Here is a 22,278-nt window from a genome sequence, read left to right on the forward strand (position 1 = left end):
AGCATCAGCAGGCTCAAGTGCCCTATTCGTATCCTTACCAGTCTTCCCCCTTTTGTGGCACAGCACAGGTGAGCCAGTCACCAAAACCCCAAAGTTTTGACTATCCATCCTCGTTAGTTCAGATAACTCCAGTTTTAGAAATAGGTTAGTACAGTTCATTGAAACTTGGTATTCCATATGTGCAGATGCTTGGGTTTTATCTGTAGTTTTTGAATGTTACCAGCTAGAGTTTCTGTCCCTTTCCTCCTTGTTGCCCTGCCTTTATTGCAGTAGATAATCCATATTCTGATCTCCATGCTCAGCTCAGTGAACTTCTTCAGAAAGCGGCAGTTGAGATGGTCCTAGGTGGCCTCCAGGCATATGGTTTCCATTTGAGATTCTTCCTTGTTAACTAGAAGGTTGGAGGGCATAGACTCATCCTTGACCTGAAAGAATTATATAAGTTATTGAAAGTTTCAAAGTTTAGAATGGTCTCTCTGTCTTCTGTTATTGAGTTCCTTTCTCCTGGTTTGCGGTTTGTTGTCCTAGAACTAAAGGACACTTACTTTCACCTGGTAATTTACTCCCCACATAGGAAATGTCTGTGATTCAGACAGGGTCCTGAGGTATTCCAATATGCTGCTCTCCTGTTTGGCCTTGATACTGCACCAAGGATTTTTACCAAATGTATTGCTGTAATAGTAGCCTACCAGAACACAAGAGATTGTACTATTTTCCCTTACTTGATTGGCTTATTGTACCTCCCAGTAGGGACCTCTTGAGGGATCACGTTAGGTTAGTTGTCTTTCTGAGGCTGAGGACATCTTAATGGATGTTTCCCACTGTCCAATCAGGGAGACAGAAACAGTTTTTTTCAACTTCCTGTCTCTTGCCTGTGGAAGCCACCCCCTTCAGTTCTTTTTCTGCCTCTATAGGGAGAACAGCTTAGATCAGGCCTTGCCTTTATTTAACTCTTAAACTCTAGATTTTTCTTACTTAGCTTTATTCAAACTTACATATTTTCCCTCATAACTACCTTTATATACTTTATTTTCTTCACTGTTTTTCCTTATAGTCTAAATCATTTTTGGTGAAGACCAACAAATAAGATATAGAAGCCGTCTCCAGCAGTGACAGCCATTTTTAGATAGATCCCAGTAGGCAGCCGTGTTGGTCTGAAGCAATAGAACAAAGCAGTAGACAAGTCACCTTTAAGACCAACTAAGTTTTATTCAGAATGTAAGCTTTCGTATGCTCTTAAGCAGACGTCATCATTTTTAGAGGTCTTCTTAAACTCTAAATTTCTTTCTCAGCTTTATTCAATCTGCTACATCTTCCTAATTGTATAATTATGCTTCAGTATCAATTGTTAATTATGCTATGCTTTGCACCGTCGCTTTTGCTTCTTTATCTCTGTAACAAGTAACAAGATTCCTTTCCCCTGACCTGAGAAAGAACCTCAAGGCCAAGCTACTGATAACATGGTATCTGTTTGAAGAAGGGACTGGACAACTGGGGAGGGGTTATGTTTGCCCGCCCTTCACTTCCTGCCTTGCTTTGAAAATGTAACTGTTATTCTAAAGTATATATAAGGGGGCTATTGCCCTAGCTCACTAGTCTTAGCAAAACTCGTTTTGCTACCAGTAGCATCGGTGACTGAATGAAACTGCCGTTTACTAAAGTGAACTGTTTGCGTTACTTGAGTTACTGGGGTCATGACACTAGGTTTCTATAAAAGGAAATCAAGTAGATTTGCATTTGGTTGAGTGTGGGGTGGGGTAAAATTCTCTCCTGCTTCTCTCTCTGTATCAGTACTTGGTTCTTGAAGTCCTTTCCTAGACACCGAGGGAAATGCTGATTGCCACTTTGGGGTCAGGAACCAATTTTCTCCAGGCCATTGTGGCCAGGGATCCTGGAGGTTTTTTTGCCATCTTCTGGGCATGGAGCAGGGGCAATGATAATGGGGGGGGGAGGTATTTGTGAATTTCCTGTATTGTGCAGGGGGCTGGACTAGATTACCCTGAAGGTCAATTCCAACTCTATGATTCTATGATTGTCTGGGGTTGCCACTGCCTCCTGTCTCATTACTAATGCGGATATCTTCATGTTTATTACCCCTCTACATATCACACCTAATCTAATCCAGCTGCTATTGTCAATCACCTGCTATTGCCATTCAGTATCTGAAATCACCTTTATCAAGTTTATATCTCTGATACCTGGTGTTGCATTTATGGCACACATGGCCCAGCCTGGTCCAACAAAGTGACATTTATGTCAGATCTGGTCCTTGTAGCAAATGAGTTTGATACCTCTGGTCCAGTTTATAGAGGTGCTTCCAGATGACAAAAAGCCATTGGCTAAAGCCCTGGTCTCTGAAGGGAAAAAGCTTGGGAAGCAACAACTCAGTGTCTCATGCCATGATATTGACTGCTGTGGTAGGGTGATGGCATCAGGTCTCCTTATGAGACAATATTCCTGGCTTAGAGCTGCAGGACTTTCCCTTTGAGGGAAATGAATTGTTTAGTGACCAAACAGATGACATCATCGAGAGACTGAGGAAATACAGGTTAATAGCTAAGTCTCTCAGAATCTCTAGGAGCGTACTAAGCCTTTATACCAAAATCAAGGCCAGAAGAGGTGCTAGTCTAAATCCAGAGGCAAAAATGCTGGCTCTTCTCTGAGGGATCAGCTGCCTAAATTCTTGGCTGCCCTTTGACTAGAAAGGTTGCCTGTTTTTCTGAACAGGTTCTTTCTTTTTTGCATGCTACAAACAGTTCTTGGGTTCTGTCAGTAATAAAAGTTTATTATTTGACATTTCAATCCTTGCTTCGGAACTCCTCTTGACGGAGATACAGACCTTGTTTTAAAAAGGTGCTATTAGAGAGGTACTCATTAATGACAACTCTAGAGTTCTACTCAAGATATTTTGCCATTGGTAAAAAGGATGGAGGCAAAAGACCCATCCTGGACCTTAGGGGACTAAATAAACACTTGTGAGTCCCAAAATTCCATATGTTATCCTTATAAGAGATCCTTCCATTACTCCAGGAATATGGCTTGCCATTATAAAGCCCAAAGATGAATATTTTCATGTATCCATACATGCATCTTGCCAGAAGTATCTCAGATTCTGTTATAATGAGAAGTCGTATGAATATATAGTCTTACCTTTCGAGTTGGCATCAGGCCCCAGAATATTTACTAAATGCATGTCAGAAATGGTTGCTTATTTAAGGTTATGGAGTTATGTACTCTACCCATTTTTTGATGACTGGCTCTTTGTGGCCAACTCTCCAGATACTCTTTTGAAAAATATTTTTTTCCCTTTTAAAATTTGTATTGAAAAACAACAATTCAAACAGTACAGCTGTATCTCAGACAATAAGAAATAGATCAAACTTGAATACACAGGATTCTGTGGTAAAACGTCTTCTTGAATAAAGTAAGTGATAACCAGATATCAGAATTCAGCCATCTTTTAACAAGTTTGTGGAGAGACCTGTGAAGAAGAGTATGCCAATTTGGCTAAAATAAAATAGTCCCAAATTCTTTTCTTCTAAATTGAAGAGATGGAGGATGTTTGTATTTTCACTTTATGGCAATTTCAGTTTTTGCAATAGATAACAAAATGAAAATAATGTCTTTTTTTTTTTGGTTTTTCAGCACTTTTGGAAAATTTTGACTGCTCTATCAGTTTCTGAAGCTTTGGGCCTGCTGATTAATAAAGAGAAATCTCATTTGGTCCCCACCCAATCCATTGAATTTATAGGGGTTCTCTTGAACTCTGTCTGCAGTAGGGTGTTCCTCCCTTTGCACAGGGCAGAATGCCTGGTTTCCCTAGCATCCAGACTTTCAGCCTGTAGGTTCCATACTGTCAGGAACATCCAGCGGTTGCTTGGTTACATGGCCTCCACAACAGCTATAACTCCCTATGCATGCCTATTCATACACACACTTTATAAGGACACATTTTTCTGTTTCCAGAGCAGTGATGCACTCCCTGACCTGGTGGACATCAACAGCACATCTCTCTGTAGGGATAAGCTTGGGGACACATCCTTATGACACCCAGCTTTTCATGGATGCCTCTCTTACAGGATGGGGAGCATACTGCTGGTCCCATACCACCCAAGGATTCTGGTCCACTAGCGAACCTTCTCTTCACATTAGCCTGCTGGAGCTATTGGCAATAAAGCATGCTCTTTGTTCTTTTACAGGCCACCTGGAGGGACAAAGTGCTATTGACTACCGACAGCATCACAGCCATGTATTTTGTAAACAAACAAGGAGACACAGGCTCCATGAGGTTATGCACAAAGGCCATAAACATCTGGCAGTATGCAGTACAGCATGACATAAGCCTTACAGCTGTGTACAGCATAAAACTCATCAGTGGGCCACCTGAGCAGGAACATACGAAAGTTGTCACAAATGGGCCATAAAGGACCAGTTCCTAATTCCCATTTTTCAGCAATGGGGGTTTCCAATGTAGACCTGTTTGCCTCCAACACCAACAAAAATGTGCAAATTACTGTTCCAAGGCTGGCATAGAACACCACTCTCTTGGAAATGTTTTCCATTCTTTTTTTATGCTTTCCCCCATTTTGTCCTCTTGCACAAGGTGATCACAAAGTTAAGAGTAAATAAGGCTACTTGCATTATGTTAGCCTACTACCCCACAGGGTTTGGTTTCCTCTTCTTTGGACAATGACTCAAGGGGTTCACTGACCTCTGCTGCTGGAACTGGACCTCCTGACCATGGGCTGGACCTCCAGACACCTGAATCTCTGGGCATTTTGTCTCACAGCCTGGTGGATAGCTCCACCAGACATTTAGATCAGGGAGTCCAAGAAGTCTTAGAGGCAGTACAGAACCCATCTACTACTACTACTACCACTACTACCAGAAAGTCTTACAGCCTTAAATGGACTCGGTTCTGTGATTGGGCTTCTGTTGAGGGCATCCAGCCCAAATCCTGCTCTATTCTAAAAGATTGCCAATTAAGGGGTAAGGGGCTAAGCCTATCATCCTTTAAAGTTTATTTGGCAGCCATTTTTTCAACCACAATCTTGTAAATGATGTTCCCCTGTTTTCATATTCAGAAGCCAAGCATTTTTGAAGGGATTATGTAATTTATATCCCCACATGTACACACCATTCCCAGTGCTCATTGTCACTTGTTCTATCTAAACTGAATCATAAACCATTTGAACCTGTGTGTCTTTCAAGACCGCTTTCCTTGTGGTCATCACTTTCGCCAGATGGGTGGGGGAACTGAGTGCTCTTACCGTGACTCCCCCCCTTTTCTGAAATTTCTTATGGACAAGGTTGTCCTGAGACCCAAATTGGATTTTTTTTTTGCCCAAATTTCATATGTCTGAGGACATTATGCTGCCCACCTTTTCCCCAAAACCCTCATTCTCCCACTGAATGACAACTACATTCTTTAGGTGTCAGGTCTTTTATTTTACTTGAGTTTTAAACAACATTTTAGAAAAGACAGGAATTTATTTATTTGTTACCAAGAGCATAATAGAGGCAAATCAGCCTCCACTCAAACTCTATCCAGATGGATAGTAGCGACCATTAGATTAGCCTACAAAGACTCAGGCTATTATTGTCCTCTAGCTATATCAGCACATTCCTCAGCTGCTTTCATGGCTAGACTGTCCCTCAGACATCTGTAAAGCTGCGACATGGTCTGTGCCCTCGATGTTCATGAAACACAACTCAGTGGACATCCGTTCTTGGCAAAAGGCTGCTATGGGGAAGGCAGTACTGCAATCAGTGTTCCATTGACTATGTCCACACCTGCCTCCTCTCACTGTAAGTGATTCTCTGATGTGGGACTGCACAGAAGCCACAAAAGATGAAAATAGGGTTGTCCTTAACCTGTAACTGTTGTTCATCTAGTGGTCTTCTGTGCAGGCACACTCCTCCCTCCTTTCCCTGCTGTGGGCTATTTCACTACATATTGCCTTACATGACTCCTTGAAGAAATCCCTTGGCACCTGTCGCATCAACCATCACCAGTGGTCTGACCTAGCCTCAGATCGCAAAGCATGGAGGCACACCATCCACCAGTCTGTCTCTTCTTTTGAGAACGCACGCATAGCTGGTCTTGAGGACAAAAGGAGATTGAGGAAGAATCGCACTGCTACAGCACCAACCCTAAATCAGACTTTTCCCTGCAGCCACTGTGGCCGGACCTGCCTGTCCCGCATTGGTCTTGTCAGCCACCAGCGAGCCTGCAGCAGACGTGGACTATTGCACCCTTCTTAAATCTTCGTTCGCGAAGCCAAGCCAAGAGAAAGGCCTTACATGGCGGTGGAGATCTGAGGGAACAGTGCTTTCCCCTCCCAGGTCATGAGATTTTGGGGTGAGAAAACCACACTGAGCTGGGAGGGGTGACTGGAAAAAATCATTTTTATAGCCCACTAACCCTCTCTGGGGCAGGCCTGCAAAATTGTAGTTTCATGTGTGCTTGCACAGAAGACCACTTGATGAGTAGCAGTTACAGGTAAGTGAAGCCCTGTTTTCTGAAATATTTGCTTGTATTAGCACAGGAAGGGTTAGCTGTCTCCTTGGTTAAGATCCATTTCACAGCCATCTTGGCGTTTCACAAGGGGGTAGATGCTGGCTTCCTTTCTCTGATGGCTTGAACCATCAGAAAAAAGGGAGCCACCATCTACTCCTCATGTTTCCTTAAAGGGCTGTCAAATTCTTTCCCTCCCCCTCCCAATTGTTCTTTGGTCATCTTTTCCACTGGTTCTGGCCAGGCTGATGAAACTACTGTTTGAACCCCTGGCCACATTGCCTTTAGCATTGCTTTTGAGAAAGTCTTTTTGGTGGCATTTACCTTAGCAAGGAGGGTGAGAGAGCTGGCGGCCCTCAGAATAGATGCCCCCTTTTTAGATGCCTCAGCGGGGAGGGTGGGGTATAAATAAAAAAATTATTATTATTATTATTTTGAAGGTTTTTAATGACATAAACTGGTACTTCATCCTAGATTAGACATTCTCCCTAAGAAAGTTTTCAGGTTTCACCTGGCACAAGAAATTGCCCTTCCAGTTTTCTTCCCATCCCCTGGGTCTGAGGCTGAGAAAGCCCTTCATATACTAGATGTTAGGATGTCTCTGCTATACTACATTGACAGGACCAAGTCATTCCATTGGAATAGAACACTTTTTGTGTGCTACTGGGGCCCTAAGAAGGGGAAGGTGCCTCGTCCCAGTCCTTGTCCCGGTGGGTAGTTGCCACCATCTGCTCCTGCTATGAGATGGTAGGGATCTTTTCCACTGGAGGTGACTGTGGACTCCACTCATGTGCAAGAGTCATCAGCTATATTCCATGGGAGGGTCCCCCTGGTGGACACGTGCAAGGCTGTGACCTGGTCTGCAGAGGATACATTTGTGAAGCACTGTGCCTTAGACCTGCAATAAAGCACTATGCCTTGGACCTACAAGCCAGAAGGGATGCAGGCATGGGGAAAGCAGTCATGCAAACTCTGTTTCAGTGAGAGCTTCACCCCAGCTCCTCTAGTGAATAATTTGCTAATGGTCCCAATGTGGGGCTGTGCCAAAGATGGAAGATGAAAACAGGGTTGCACTTACTTGTAATTGTTGTTTATCAATGTCTTTTGTACAGACAACACATTTCCTCCCTCTTGCCCTGCTGTGAACTCTCATGATTCCTTCTTGTGTGGGTGGTTGTGGCAGCCCTGCAGGAACTTAGGGAAGGAGGTATCTGTTGCCAGAGCATGTGATCCTTTGTGCAGAAAAACTCACACATATCAGCTCCAGAAGGGGAAAGGGCACTCCCTTTAGGAGCTTTTATGCTAGAAAAAAGTGTTCTGAAGCCAACCTGTGCAGGCGCAATCCCAATGTATATCTCCACAGAAGACATCAATGAACAACAGACAGTTAAATGAAACCCTATTTTACAGTTTAAAAATAGAATGAAAGAGGAGATGCGATTCTTTGTTTTGCTGCTTGGTGTAAGCTGTGGCTTTAGGAAAATCCAGCAATGGTAATGTATTTTTTGTTCTTAGTTACTTTCTTAACTTCTAATTACTTTCTTAATTTCAGGCACAAAATGTGGTTATTGGATATAATTTGAAAATACTTGCTTAAATAATTATTAAATATTAATATTTTATGTTTTCCTCCTAGATGCAGATAGGCAGCCCAGTCAAGTTGCTTATGTTTCCTCTAAGAGCTGTATTGTTGATGAAAATTACGGATGCTTAGCCTCAAATATTCCAGCTTTAGAATTAATGGCTCTGTATGTAGCAGCCACTATGCATGATTATGATCATCCTGGTCGTACAAATGCTTTTCTGGTAGCTACAAATGCTCCTCAGGTATGATTTTTCTCAACTGCAATGCTTCCAGTACACCTAGTATATTTATTCTATTTGACAAAAAAAGTGTTTGATATATGCATATATATATATTTCATGCAACCATAGACTAAGTATACAGGTAGGGAGGGCTTTGCATCATAGCTACAATTGAGATTTCAGAAATTTTAATCATAATCAATTGGATTCTGAAACTTTAAACCTTAACTTTTAAGAAATTTAATCATCACCCACCTTTTCAGTCTCTAGTATATGATGGAAATATAGAAACAGGAGATCTTCTTCGTGGTCTCTGTACTTCACACTCATGGGATGAAGCGCCAGCACCGATCCCTGATCGGTAACTCCAAAGTCCAGGATTTTTTGCTGCCCAACCCCAGTAGACATGCGTGACAGCCGCAATGCGCATGCCCACCCAGTGGGCACAAATATCCCGCCAGTTCCTTCTTTACTGCCGCGTCGGATAGACTTGTTTTTCGTCACTCCAGTCAGTAGTTATTTACCTTTTCCTTCTCCGGGTTTCTCTTTGTTTTTCTTCATTCCTGTTATTTTAAAAAAATTAGAGACTATTAGTTGTTTCAACCCTTTGGGGGTTTTCCCCCCGCCCTTCTCCCGCCATCCCTGTCCATGGAAAAGCGCTGGGGGGGGGGGGGGTTTCAAGCGGTGCTTTAAGTGTGAGAACAAGATCCCTCCTCTGGACGGACATTCTCTTTGTCTGCTGTGCCTTGGGGAAAGTCATCGGGTGGAACCCTGTCATCACTGCTCGAAATTTTCCAAGCAGATGAAGAAAAACCAAGCGGAAAGACTTTCAGCGGCGCTAGTAAAATCGGCTCTCACACCGCAGATGTCGACATCGGCGTCGACCAGCACTTCAGTGACCACCCCGCATCAATACCGGTTCTGGTCTCGTTGCCAAGCCAACCGAGCCAACCATTCCAAGGAACCGACCGCCTCCACAAGTGTGCGGGCTCTGCATTCCAGTCGAAACCATCGACCCCGGCCAAGAAGGCCAAAGGGGCCCGGGTCTCTCGCTCAGCTGAGCCCAGGAAGCATAAGGAGAAAAAGAAGTGCTGACAGGCAGACCTCTTCTCCACCACCGAAGGACCCGGCGATCATTTCGGGGGAGCCTTCGAAGAAAATCCTCGCTTCACTGATTCGACCGAAGAGCCCCTCGGGCCCGACGGATGTTCCGCAGACCTCCCTTTTCAGCTCCGACCAGGAGGTTGACCCTGTAGAACGGTTGGCAGACTCAAAGGAGGGCAGCGATCCTAGCTTGGCATCGGACTTAGAAGTTTCACAGCCAAGGGATTGCTCGACACCAAAGATGCCCTTGATCCAGCCTGAGAGATTTGGGGAGCCTTCGGATCTTTTTAGATGTCCTCATCCTCGGCCTAACTGGGACCCGCGACCGTGGGCTTATCCGTTTGGGGGCTATCCCTATCATTCGCCATACCCTTGGTACCCTCCTCAGAACCCAGACTAGGATCAACACTCGGAGGCCTCACACCACTCTAGAGTCTCGGCACACTCTCCACCAGGTCGCCGAGATTCGTTGAGGCTGACTTCGACCTCGCAGTTGGTCAGGAAGCCAGCACGCTCCAGTGGTCCCGACGTCGAGAAAACCTCCTCAACTAGGATTGCCATTGACGCCCCAGGTTTACCATCGGTTGAGAGTGTATCTTCATCGCCATTGACCTCAGATGACAATGGGGAAGAACAGTCGGGCCATCAGCAGGAGGGATCGTTCCCAGAATCCAGAATAGCTGAGGATCTTCCAATCTCTCCTTCTGAAGATTTGAAGTCCTATGGGGAGCTCATTAAAAGAATGGTTCATTCCTTGTCTTTGCCTGTGGTCCAGCCTCAACCGGTCATTGATGACACAGTCTTTGACATTATGCAGAAGGACACTTCGACAGCAGTAGCCCTTCCCATTACTAAGGTCATCTTGCAAGCCATCAAATATCCTTGGTCCAAGCCTGCCTCAACCCCTACCTCGTCCAAGCATATGGATCACATACGCTTGCCAGGAACAGGGCGCAGAGTTTCTCTTTAACCACCCATGCCCCAACTCTGTAGTAGTGTCGTCCTCATCCAAGGCTAAGAAGACCCACATCTCACCTCCAGATAAAGAGGGGAAGAGGATTGATACTTTTGGCAGGCTCTTTTATTCTGGGGGCACTCTTGGTATTAAAATTTCTAATTATTCTGCCTGCATGGCGAGATACCAGTATTCCCTCTAGGAACAGCTCTCACCGCTCCTAGCTCCTCTGCCTGAGGATAAGTGCACTTTGGCCAAAAAGACCCAGAGGGAGGGAATGCTCCTGGCAAAACAACAGCTGTAGGCTTCAAAACATATGGTGGACACTGCAGCTAAGACACTTACCTCAGCCATTATGTTGAATCGTCATTCTTGGCTTTGGGCCTCCGCTCTCCAGTTTGACACAAGATCCTGGGTCGAGGATCTCCCTTTTGAAGGTGAGGGTCTCTTCAGCTCTACTACGGATGCAGTCCTACAAGAAATGGACAAGAGCATTAAGACGTCTCGTAATCTGGGAGTACCTTCATCTTCCTCTCACCCTGGCAAGTCTCGTCCATGGTCCAAGCAATGACCTAAGAAGCCCTACCACACCAAATCCCCTAAGAGTTCGTGGAAGCCATGTATGGGACAGCATGAGGCCAAGAGTTCCTTCGCTGCAGGAGGGAAAACCAAGTTTTCTTCTTTTTCCTCTCGCATGGGAAAGTCTAAGACTGGCAGGAATCCCAAGCAGGGACTTTGACTTTGGCATCCCCCCTTCTTCCCCCCCCTCCTCTGGGTCTACCCGCCTCTACAGATTTCTGCAATCATGGCGGCAGATCACCACTGACAAGTGGGTCTTGTCCATCATACAGGAGGGTTATGCAATAGAATTTGTTCAGCCCCCTTCTTATCCCAGATTGGTGATCACACACCCTACAGCGGTTTTACTGGAGGAAGTTCAAAATCTGCTCAGCAAGCGAGCAATAGAACCTGTTCCCGATCATCTCAAGGGTCAGGGGTTCTACTCCAGGTACTTCACGGTTCCCAAGCGGGACGGTGGTCTTTGTCCGATCATGGATCTGAGGGGCGTGAACGAATTCATCGCTTATCAGAAGTTCAGAATGCTGACTCTACAAAGCATCCTTTCACTCATCAACAAGGGAGATTGGATGGCTACCCTGGACTTCAAGGATGCCTATTTCCACATTAGCATCCTCCCCAGTCACAGGAGGTTTCTTTAGTTTGCCATTGGGACGCACCATTTTCAATACCAAGTGCTCCCTTTTGGGCTCTCTACGGCCCCCAGGGTCTTCACAAAGACCATGGTTGTTCTTATGGCTTCCCTTCGTTTCCAGGGTATCATCCTTCTTCCCTACATAGACGATTGGTTGGTGGTTGCTGTGTCCGAAGCTTCTCTCAGAGCGCATCTGCAAGTGGTTCTCAACCTTTTGAGTGCACTAGGACTTCTGGTGAACGAGAAGAAGTCTCACCTGATCCCAGCGCAAAGAGTTCAGTTTATAGGAGCGATTTTGGACACCAGCCAGCACCTAGCATTTCTTCCAGATTACCGAGCGTTGAATATCATCTCCCTGGTTCAACTCCTTCAGGCGGTGAGATGCGCTTCTGTTCTGCAGATCCAACGTGTCTTGGGCCTCATGGCGGCTACTACCAATGTTCTGCGCTTCACAAGGTTGAGGATGCGAATCCTTCAGCTCTGGTTCATCAGGAATTACAATCTGGTGAGAGACCTCCCGTCCAAGATTCTGCAAGTTCCTTTGCTGGTGCTTCACTCTCTGGATTGGTGGAGGATGAAGTCCAATCTTTGCAGAGGAGCTCCATTGCATCTCTCCCTCGCCTTGCTCACAATAACAACAGATGCCTCGCTGTGGGGATGGGGAGCGCACCTCAGAGATCTCTGCATAGGCGGCCCATGGCCCCCGCCAATGGCTGACCATCATATCAGTTTCTTAGAGCTCATGGCAGTCCATCTGGCCTTGCAGTTGTTTCTACCCCTAATCTACGGTCAGACCGTAGCTGTGATGTCGGACAACATGACAGCTGTCAGTTATATAAATCAAGGGGGGACTGTGTCCAGAAGGCTGTGTGCGTTGGCAATGCAGCTTTGGGAGACCTGCATAGCTTCTCAGACCTTCATTGTAGCCACTCACCTGCCCGGGGAGCTCCATGTTCAAGCGGACTCCCTGAGCAGGGGAGACATCTCCCATCACAAATGGGAGATGAACTGGAGACACCTCGAACCTCTGTTCCGGGAGTGGGGTCATCCCAGAATAGACGTCTTAGCCAAGGCAAACAATCAGAAGTGCAAACAGTTCTGCTCCAGAGGAGGGATGGATCCAAGCTCCCTAGGGAACGGTCTTCTACTTCCGTGGATGGGCAAGTTCCTATATCTGTTTCCACCATTGCCTCTTCTCATCAGAGTGCTTCACAAATTGGCCCAGGAGCATCCGGAGGGCATCCTAGTTGCTCCGGGGTGTCCTCGGCAGACTTGGTTTCCTGTTCTCCTAGCCATGGCAGGGGTTGTCACCACAAGTTTTCGTCGGAACTGGACCTCCTTTTGGCTCAAGGCGGCCGCCTGTTTCTCCACGACATCCCTCACCTCAGATTGACAGCTTGGAGGGTCAGCTTCTAGAATTCTCTGACAGAGTGCAACATGTCTTGTTGAACAAAAGAAAGCTGTCATCTCGCCACTCCTATGCGGGAAAGTGGTCTAAGTTCCTGTCCTTTTTGCGGGACAAGGGTATTAATGCACGTTCTGCTGGTCTTGAGTTTGTGTTTGAGTTTTTACTATCTCTTGTTGATGCTGGACTTAATCATTCCTTGATTCGAATATATCTGGCTGCCATCTCGGCTCATCACGACCCTGTGGATGGCGCATCGGTTTTTACACACCAGCATACAAAACGTTTTTTGAAGGGTCTTCTGTGGCTTCACCCGCCGTCTAAGGTTCTTCCTCCTGCTTGGGATCTGACGCTGGTCCTTGACTGGCTCTCGAGGCAGCTCTTTGAACCCTTGGCTACCTGCCTGCTGCATCTTCTAGCCTGGAAGACTGCCTTCTTAGTGGCCATCACTACGGCCAGGAGGGCAGGTGAGCTAGTGGCTCTGCGGTGTGATGCTTCATACATTTCTTTTCAGGACGATGGGGTGTCCTTGGCCCCAGACATCTCGTTCCTCCCTAATGTGGTGTCTGGTTTCCACCTCAATTTGGAAGTGTTTCTGCCTACTTTTTACCCTTCTCCTTCTTCTGCGGAAGAAAGACGTCTGCATGCCTTAGATGTTAAGAGGGCATTGTTTTTTGTGCATCGCACCAAGCCATTTAGGAAGGATCCCAATTTATTTGTCTCCTATGTGGCCCCTAGGTTGGATTTCAAGATCTCTGCACAGGTGGATCACAGAAGCCATTAAACTCTGCTCCCTGTTGGCTTAGCATCCCTTGCCAGGGCCGCTCCATGCGCATTCCACTAGGGCTATGGCTACGTTCACAGCGTTTCTGAAGGGTGCTTCCTTGGTGGACATCTGTTTGGCTGCAACCTGGGCATCTCCTTATGTCTTCGTGCGACATTATGCTCTGGATGTCCGGAAGCGTCGCAGAGCACAGCTGGGTACCCTGGTCCTTCAAGCCGCTACTTCTGCATAACTGCCATCTCCCTCCTCCAGGTAAGCCTAGCTTGCTAATCTCCCATGAGTGTGAAGTACAGAGACCACAAAGAAGATAAACAGGTTGCCTACCTGTAACTGATGATCTTCGAGTGGTCATCTGTGCATTCACACTACCTGCCCTCCTTCTCCTCTGCTGCCAGTCATGGTACTTTTGATAGGTGGCGGCAGGAAGGAACTGGAGGGATATTCACGCCCACCAGGTGGACATGCACACTGGGGCTGTCGCGTATGTCTACCGGGGTCGGGCAGCGAAAAATCCCGGACTTTGGAGCTACCGATAGAGGATTGGCATTGGCGCTTCATCCCATGAGTGTGAATGCACAGATGACAACTCGAAGATCATCAGTTACAGGTAGGCAACCTGTTTTTATTTGTAGCATTCAACAGCTGATACTCAAACAGCTAGTTAATGTAAACATTCCTCACGTCTACACTGAGTGCCTTTTGACAGAACCTGGGATCATAAGCATATTATATTGTCTATTTTTCCTTTCAACGCAACTTTCAGCATTCTTTCTCTTCATTATACCTTTATCTGTGGATGCTTCCACTACTGTCAAAGCTATACAACGTAGTTTGACACAGCAACAAATATACATATGGATTCAGATGACAAAAATATGAGATAACAAGTGGGTCCCATCCTCCCCCCTTTGCTTGCTTGCTATGACAGCCCTGTCTGCTTCCTTCCCTCAGAGGCAAGATTTTCCCTCCATTTTTCTTTGCTGAACTCTAGCTGTTCTACCTTATTATGATATTTTGGCTGTTGGCTCAGCCTAGGATCTTGAGAGAAGAATCAGGAATCCTCTTAAACAATTTAAAATACATTTGAGGCATTTTGGAATTCAAAAATAACAAAATGTTTTATTTAACACAGGGAAAAGATCAGGTGAAAGGGGTTGAGATTTCTGAGATAAAGCCAGTACATGCATAGACTTTAGTTCTTATTTTCAGGCTCATGAGAGTTTCTTAAGCTATTCACAGTTACTTAAATCTTCATGTTGAGAGACTTTTGTTTCAATGTTTTCCCAAACACTCCAGTACACTTTCTTTGAGTATTCTCTGGCTCTTTTGGTTTCTAGAAGGCTGGTAGACTATTTCTAGTACCCAAACCCTTTCTCTTGAAACACTAGTACTCGTCTTGAGTTTTTCACTGACTCTTAAGATATCAAAAGGCAGTTTCTAACCACACCAGACCTAGGATCTCTGCACTCTTTAGAGCTAACGCCCTGTTTGACTGGGTAGAAGATCTGTCCCTTTCCTTGAACTGAATGGCTTTGTGTACTTCTCAAACTTCCTTGTCAATTTTCTTCCAGTTCTCCTGCCTGTCTTAAACTGCTCTCAGCTGAAACTGAAACCATTCTGTCAGTACTCAATTCAGTCAAGACATTAATCTGACTGAATCTCTTCTCAGCATGCAGCTGTCTCAAGACTTCTCTGCTCAACTGATGCTAACTGATCTGATTGCTTGGAGCAGCCTCTCACTCAAAGCTTTTTGTTTCTGTGAAGAAATAACCATTCACAGTCCTTTAGTTGTTTGTACAGCACTTCTAAGCTTCTTAAAGTGCAGTTCATCACATGTCCCTCCTTTGAGTTCATTGCTTCAGGTGAGGCTCTCACAAGCTTCTGTACAATGGGTGAAGCATGTGGGTGCATATTACATTTTTGTTTAATATCAATAGTTAAACATCTTATACCAACATACATACAACATTCAAATGCATCAACAACCTCTCCCTTAGGTGGTTCTGGATAGTGCATCCACAATGATGTTCTCCTTCCCTTTTATGTGCATAGTGTCATTTATTTATGATTTATTAAATTCATTTTTTTTACTGCCCAATTCCGTGTAACAGGGCTCAGGGCAGTATACAACAATAGATAGAAACAACTATATTATACTACTTAAGAACATTAAAATTACAATAAAATTTCAGTATCAGTCAGACTAACACCTTGCAGGTGGGAGGGGTAAAAGTGACAGCCAGATGGACGCTGTTACAGTCCTCAACCAAATGTCTGGTGGAACATGTCTGCCTTACAGGCGCTGCAGAACTGCATCAAGTCCTGCAGGGCACTGATGTTACTTGGCAGAGAGTTCCACCAGGTTGGGGCCAGGGCACTAAAAGCCCTGGTTGAGGACAGCCGGAAATCTCTCAGTCCGGGGACCACAACTAAGTTCTTAACAGCAGATCATTGTACGCTCCAGGAAATATACCAGGAGAGGGGGTCCCAAAAATACATAAGTCACAGACCATTAAGGGCCTGTCACACAGCAGGGACCTAGGAGGGCCTTCTACTGGCTGGCACCACGCTGGTAAGGGTCTTCATGGGAGGGCCCAGAGCACCCAACCACCCCTGTCTTCCTTATTAGCAAATGCCTCTTAACTGTGACCAAGGAGACATGAAGACCCAAACAGTATAACAACAAAAAGAAGTTTATTATTAGTGCTCTAAAACAATAAGTAGGTGATAAAGATTTAGTGCTATAGTGAATATGAAAACAATAAAGGTTGGTGCAAATAAATAGAAGCCCTGGTGCAACTAACTAGACATTCCCTCCTACTAATACCAAACTCACCACCTCCTTTGGGTGAAGGATCTCTTCCCATCTGTAGGCTCCCTAGACTACAACATACCTCCAGCTCAGCCTTCCAGAGAGAACTTCCCTGCCTGCAGCCTCTTCAGGAAAGAACACACCCTGACTGTGCTTGGCCCTTTTATGCTTTCCTCCAAGGTCTTGCCCTTCTCTGGACTAGTTTCCCTCCAGAACCTTGCCACCCAATTAGAGGGACAGAAGGAATCTTCACCCTGGAGGTCCCTTCCAACTCTATGATTCTACGAATCATGGAGGCTTTCTGTACCATACCAAACCTTTAATGGCATAACAGTTGCAAATAAAAATACACAAAATATAAAAATTTAAACATTGGAGATAAAATCAAAATGAAACTGAGCTTACAGATGCATTCATACATGGTCAGATTTAAATTTAAGGATGTCAGCCAAAAATTTTGCCACAGCGTCGCTAACCTCCCCCTCAGTATCATTCAATAAATGATAACAGGTTGGCAGAATAGACAAATCTGGGGAGAAAAAAAGCTTGCAAAATAAATCTTTACGGAGATTATGATAAAAGGAACAATCAAGCAATATATGCTGAATTGAGTCAGGAATATTCGCTCCACAGGAACAGAGTCTGTAACCTAAAGGGACTCGATGATATCTCCCTTGTAAAACTTTGGAGGGAAACACATTTAGTCTAGCCAACATAAATGCCCTGTTATTACTTGGAATGGTTAAGTCTGATAGATAATGGGGCATTTTGCTGCAGAAAGCATAAAGACCTAAGGAAGCTGGGGAGCAAATATAAGAGTCTGTTGGACGTAGTTTCGTTTCCTCCAACTTCAACAATCTCAGTTTAATACATCTGAAGATATATGACTCGTCAGAAGTAAAAAAATCATCAACCTCTAACGCCAACTGGTTAAGTTTGGACATAAGCACTGCTGACCAGGATGAAATATATGGGTCTCTTTTCATACAATCAAGAAGGCTGTTAGGATCCGTTCTAAAGTGAATTTTGAGCCAGAATTTAAACACTGCAATCCAGGCTTTTGTCTTCACCAAAGACTGACCCACTTCAGAGCAGAGAGCAAAGTAGGACACACATTTTGGCATACCAAGAATTTGTCTAAAGAATGAGGCTTGGATGCCCTCCACTTTCCTGGTAAATGCTGAGATCCATATAGGGATACCATAGAGAATTTGGGCTAGCGTTTTACCTTTGAACACCTGAATTGCTGCCGCAACTAATTGGTTGCCCCTTGTAAAGAAAAATTGTTTAATTTGAGCAACCGAACATTTAGCCAAGTTGACAGTGTTGTTACGATGTGAAACCCAGCTTAACTTGTGATTAAAAGTGATCCCCAAGTATTTAAAAAAATTTGTTTGCTCAATTGTTGCTTTGCCAATAAACCATCTCTGTGGGCGCCAGCAATTTGCAAAGAAAACTACTTTAGATTTGGCATAATTGATAGAGAGTGAATTACAATTACAGTAGTCATGGAAGGCATTCAAATACCTTTGCAGGCCCACACTTGTGCAAGAGAGGATGGTAGTATCATCGGCATAAAGTAATAAGGGGACCGCTCGGCCTGCCAATTTAATCAGATGACCATTAATAGGGTTCAAAAAATGTACCAGGTCAGTTAAAAATAAATTAAAAAGATGCGGGGCCAGCACGCAACCTTGTTTAACCAGCTTTAACACTGGGATTTTGCTAGTCAAGTTGCCACTAGAAGAAAATTTCACTTGGCAAAAAGTATTAGAATGAAGTTTTCTCAAGAGAAACAGCAGACGAGGGTCCATTCCCAGGTAACCTAGCTTAATCCATAGTTGGGTGCTATCTATTGAATCAAATGCGCCCTTCATGTCAATGAAAGCAGCATATAATTTTTTTGTATCGATATGCATATATTTTTCAGCAAGGAAGGCCAGAGTGCAGCAATGGTCCATAGCAGATTTGCCTTTGGAGAAGCCAATTTGTTCAGGACCTATGATGTTGCCTAGGTGCATCCAGTCAGTTAATCAGAGTTCTAAATGTTTAGCATACAATTTGCCCACTATAGATATGTCGGGTCTTCGGTCTCCCGGCATCGCCGTTGCCCCTCCCGGGCACTCTGGGGCGTTCCCCGGAGGTCTCAGAAACAGGGGGGTGGGCGCTGGGTTACTTCACCGCAGGCCCCCGTTCCCCTCCTGGCTGTGCTGTGGCTCCTGTCCCTCTCTCTCGCGAGGCAGCCTCTTTGAGCGTCAGCCAGCTTCCTCAGCGACCTCCTCCCTCCCTCCTTTTATGCTTCCCGACCCAACCTTCCCCCTTCCCGGGTCCTGCCCCTCTCTGGCTCCTCCCCCCTTCAAAGCCCCAGACGAGCCAGGGCTGGGCTGACTGGGCATGCCTCGGGCGTCCTAGCCCTCGGCTGCGTGCTGCGATGGGGCGTCTCGCGCTGCGATGAGACAAACGGCTCTCCTCCTCCTCCTGGCCCGGTGCTGGGCTCAGCTTCTCCCTCTTGCTCCCCGGCGTCTTGCCCTGGCCAGACTTCGTGGACTCGGAGCCGGGCTCGTCATCTGGGAGGCGTCGCTCGGGTGACTGCTGGCGCCCCGTCAGTCGAGGTGAGGGGTGGGGCCACGGGGGCTTGGAGAGGTGGGGAAGGCTCTTGGGGCGACAACGAGGGCTTAGAACGGCTGGCAGGCGCCGGGGGGTCTCCTCCGTGCAGTCCCCGCCCGGGCTGGGCGGGACAAGATAATAAATTAATGGGGTGGAAATTTTCTGGTAACTCCAACCCCCCCTTTTTGTAAATTGGGATAATTATAGAATCAAGCCGAGTCTGGGATGGAGCCATGCAGATCAATGAAAGAGAACAATTTTGCAAGGGGCAAGAGCCACCAATCAGCAAACTTCGTGAATACCTCAACGGAAAGGCCATCAGGGCCTGGTGCTTTACCTGCTTTTAAATCCTTCAATAAGTCACTGATTTCCTCTAGAGTTACTGGAGGCCAGACTGGCATATCAGTAATTGTGGGGTTTGCTAAGATAGGAGGGGATACACATGGAGCAGCAAAAATGTTAGAGAAGTAATCAACCCATGTTTGCGCAGAAATATTTGGGTCAGTAACATAATTGTTTTTTAGATTACCCAAAATGATTCTCCATAAAGCCATATTATCATTAGATTTTATCGTGGTAAAGTTGGTTCCATTTATTCTGAAAAAACCCTTTCTTTTTGGATGTAATAAGCTCCAGGAAGGCTGTCTTACAAGCAATATAGGCTTTAATTTTTGCTGGGTCTTTGGAGTGACAGGCCTCTTTAAATAGTGCTCTCAGTTCTTGTTTCCAAGCTAAACAATCTGTATCGAACCAGCTAGAGAAACTGGACCTAGACAAGATCACAGGTTTAGCTTTAGTATTACTGTAATCAATTAATAATGAGAATCCTGAAAGGATTGTATCATCTGAATTGGAATTTATGATTGAATCCCTTAATCTGCACAGTGCTTCAGAGCCAAAGAGGGAAGAAAACTCCCTTTCTAGGGCCAGGGACCACTGGATTTTTTTTAGAACATTCTCAGAGACCTTCACAGATTGGGAAGATGATACCATATTAACCTCCAGATCCAATCTTAAAGATAGAATTAGGGGCAAGTGGTCACTTTCCATGCGTGAATCAATGTAAAAGTTATCAATAGATGACAGAAGGTTGGATGAACCCAAACAAAAATCTATCACACTGCAACCCCATTTGGGGAAAAAAAGTAAACTCAGTTGCAGCCGGAAATTTGGAGAGACCATTAAATATTATAGCATTGTATGCTATGCAGAATTCAATTAATCTAAGACCCGCCTTATTGGTTAAAGTATCTTTAGAACAGCAGGGCAAACATAATTGTAGTGGAAGGGATTCAGCCGCTTCAAAGCCAAAATGAGAGATCTGTTTCTGATTATTACTGCCTATCCGAGCATTAAAAGCACCAAAAATCATGAGCTGAGCAGTATGGAATTTCCTAGATAAAGACATCACATAATCAGAAAATTTCTCCCAGACAGCATTAAACTCCAGCTCTCCATTAGAAGGGGCTAAATAAACATTAATCATGATTAGAGTCAGTGCTGGAGAGGACAGCAATAAAGCCTGGGCAAATGGCGGGCAAGGATCCAAGAGGACCACCTTAAATGGTAAGTTGGATTTCACCAAAGCAGCGAGGCCTGCTTTATGGCGACCTTTAGAATGTGTTCTATAAGCAGGGAGATTAAAATTTTTTAAAATCCATCAGTCTAAAACTGTCTTCCACCCATGTTTCCTTTTCATAGACCCCTGAATCCAGTGACAGATTGATAATGTTTACTAGAGGGCCCCGTATTCTCTGACCACTAGCCTTCACCAGCCACAAGGAACCTCAATCCATCAATATAATCAAGAGTAAAACCTTTAACTGCATTAACAGTTTACCTACCAGCCTTTTGAGCATGGCTGGAACTTTGCTAAGACCATGACCTCTAACAGTCCCTTTCTAGTCAGTTTTCGGATGGTCCTTAGGATCCATGACCACCTGCCAGTATCCTTTTGTTAAGTCTATAGTGGAAATGAAATGTGGAGCCCCAATGGTTTCTACCAGTTCATCTACCCTTGGTATAAAAGATACATTTTGGACTGTGACCTTGTTTAACCTTTGATAATCAACATAAAATCTTACTATATTATCCAGCTTTTGAACTAAAATAACTGGTGAAGTCCAGGGACTTTCTGAATAAACAATAAGCCTAAGGCAGGGGTGTCAAACATATGGTCCCCGGGCCTGATCTGGTCTCCAGAGGGCTCCAATCAGGCCCACCAGCAACTGACCATTGTCTGCTTCCTTCTCCCATGCCTGCTTTTTTCGGTCGCCATTTTGTGTTTCTATTCTGCAGCCAGCCAGCAAAGCAACCTTTCCTCACTCTTCCCCTCTTTCCCCTCCCTTTTCTCAAAGGGAGAAGGAGCTTCAGCCAATGAAGTAGCTTGGCTCTATAGCTCTGCTGCGTTGATTAAATTTGCCAGGCTCAATCAATTACACTACAGAGCTACTGAGCCAAGCCTCTCTTCCTTATAATGGCTGAAGCTCCTCCCTCTCATTGTCCCTTGGGGAAGGAAGGAAGGAGCCAGAACTTCCTTTACCCAGTCCCCACTATTGGGAGAGATACAAAGAAAGCACTTTTAAGAATAGCGACATTTTATTGAAGGTATGAGCTTTTTGCCTTGCTGCAGAGAGAGAGAGTTCGGTTGGGTTTGTTATGGGTGCAACTGGATTTCCCTCCTCTTTTTCACTGTATTCATGCCTTCCTGTCTTTCTCAATAGGAAAGCATGTGAACTATTTAGAAGAGCAATAACAACAAGCCAGGATTAGGATGAGAGTGTGTCAAGCCCAGGTTTACTCAGCAAATTTCCCTTGATTTTCTTTCATATTTTCCTTTGATTGGGGATCTTGAACTTAGGCTTCCCAGATAGTAGGCTGATATTGACCACTGTACATGGCTGTCTCTGTGCACTGCCACATAGGAGTTGTATTTTTTCTGGGGAAGATTATAGTTTTGTAGACAAGCACATAGCCCTCAGTCTGTGTCATAGTGCTTTCACATGTTCTTGACCAGCACATGAAGCAACTTATATACAAAAGCTCACAATGCCCAATTGCTTCATGTTTTCCTCT

General features: G+C 45.0%; 1 protein-coding gene across 1 annotated transcript in view; it reads left to right on the forward strand.

Moving 5' to 3' along the window:
- PDE3B (phosphodiesterase 3B) overlaps positions 1–22,278 on the forward strand; it is a 137,645-nt gene that overhangs the window by 86,598 nt on the left and 28,769 nt on the right. Inside the window, exon 12 of the mRNA XM_060261334.1 lies at positions 8,154–8,344. Coding sequence (XP_060117317.1) covers positions 8,154–8,344 — 191 coding nt within the window. The remainder of the gene's footprint in view (positions 1–8,153; positions 8,345–22,278) is intronic.

The sequence above is a fragment of the Heteronotia binoei genome, chromosome 21 (genome assembly GCF_032191835.1).
Source record: "Heteronotia binoei isolate CCM8104 ecotype False Entrance Well chromosome 21, APGP_CSIRO_Hbin_v1, whole genome shotgun sequence".
In the NCBI taxonomy this organism is placed as follows: Eukaryota; Metazoa; Chordata; class Lepidosauria; order Squamata; family Gekkonidae; genus Heteronotia; species Heteronotia binoei.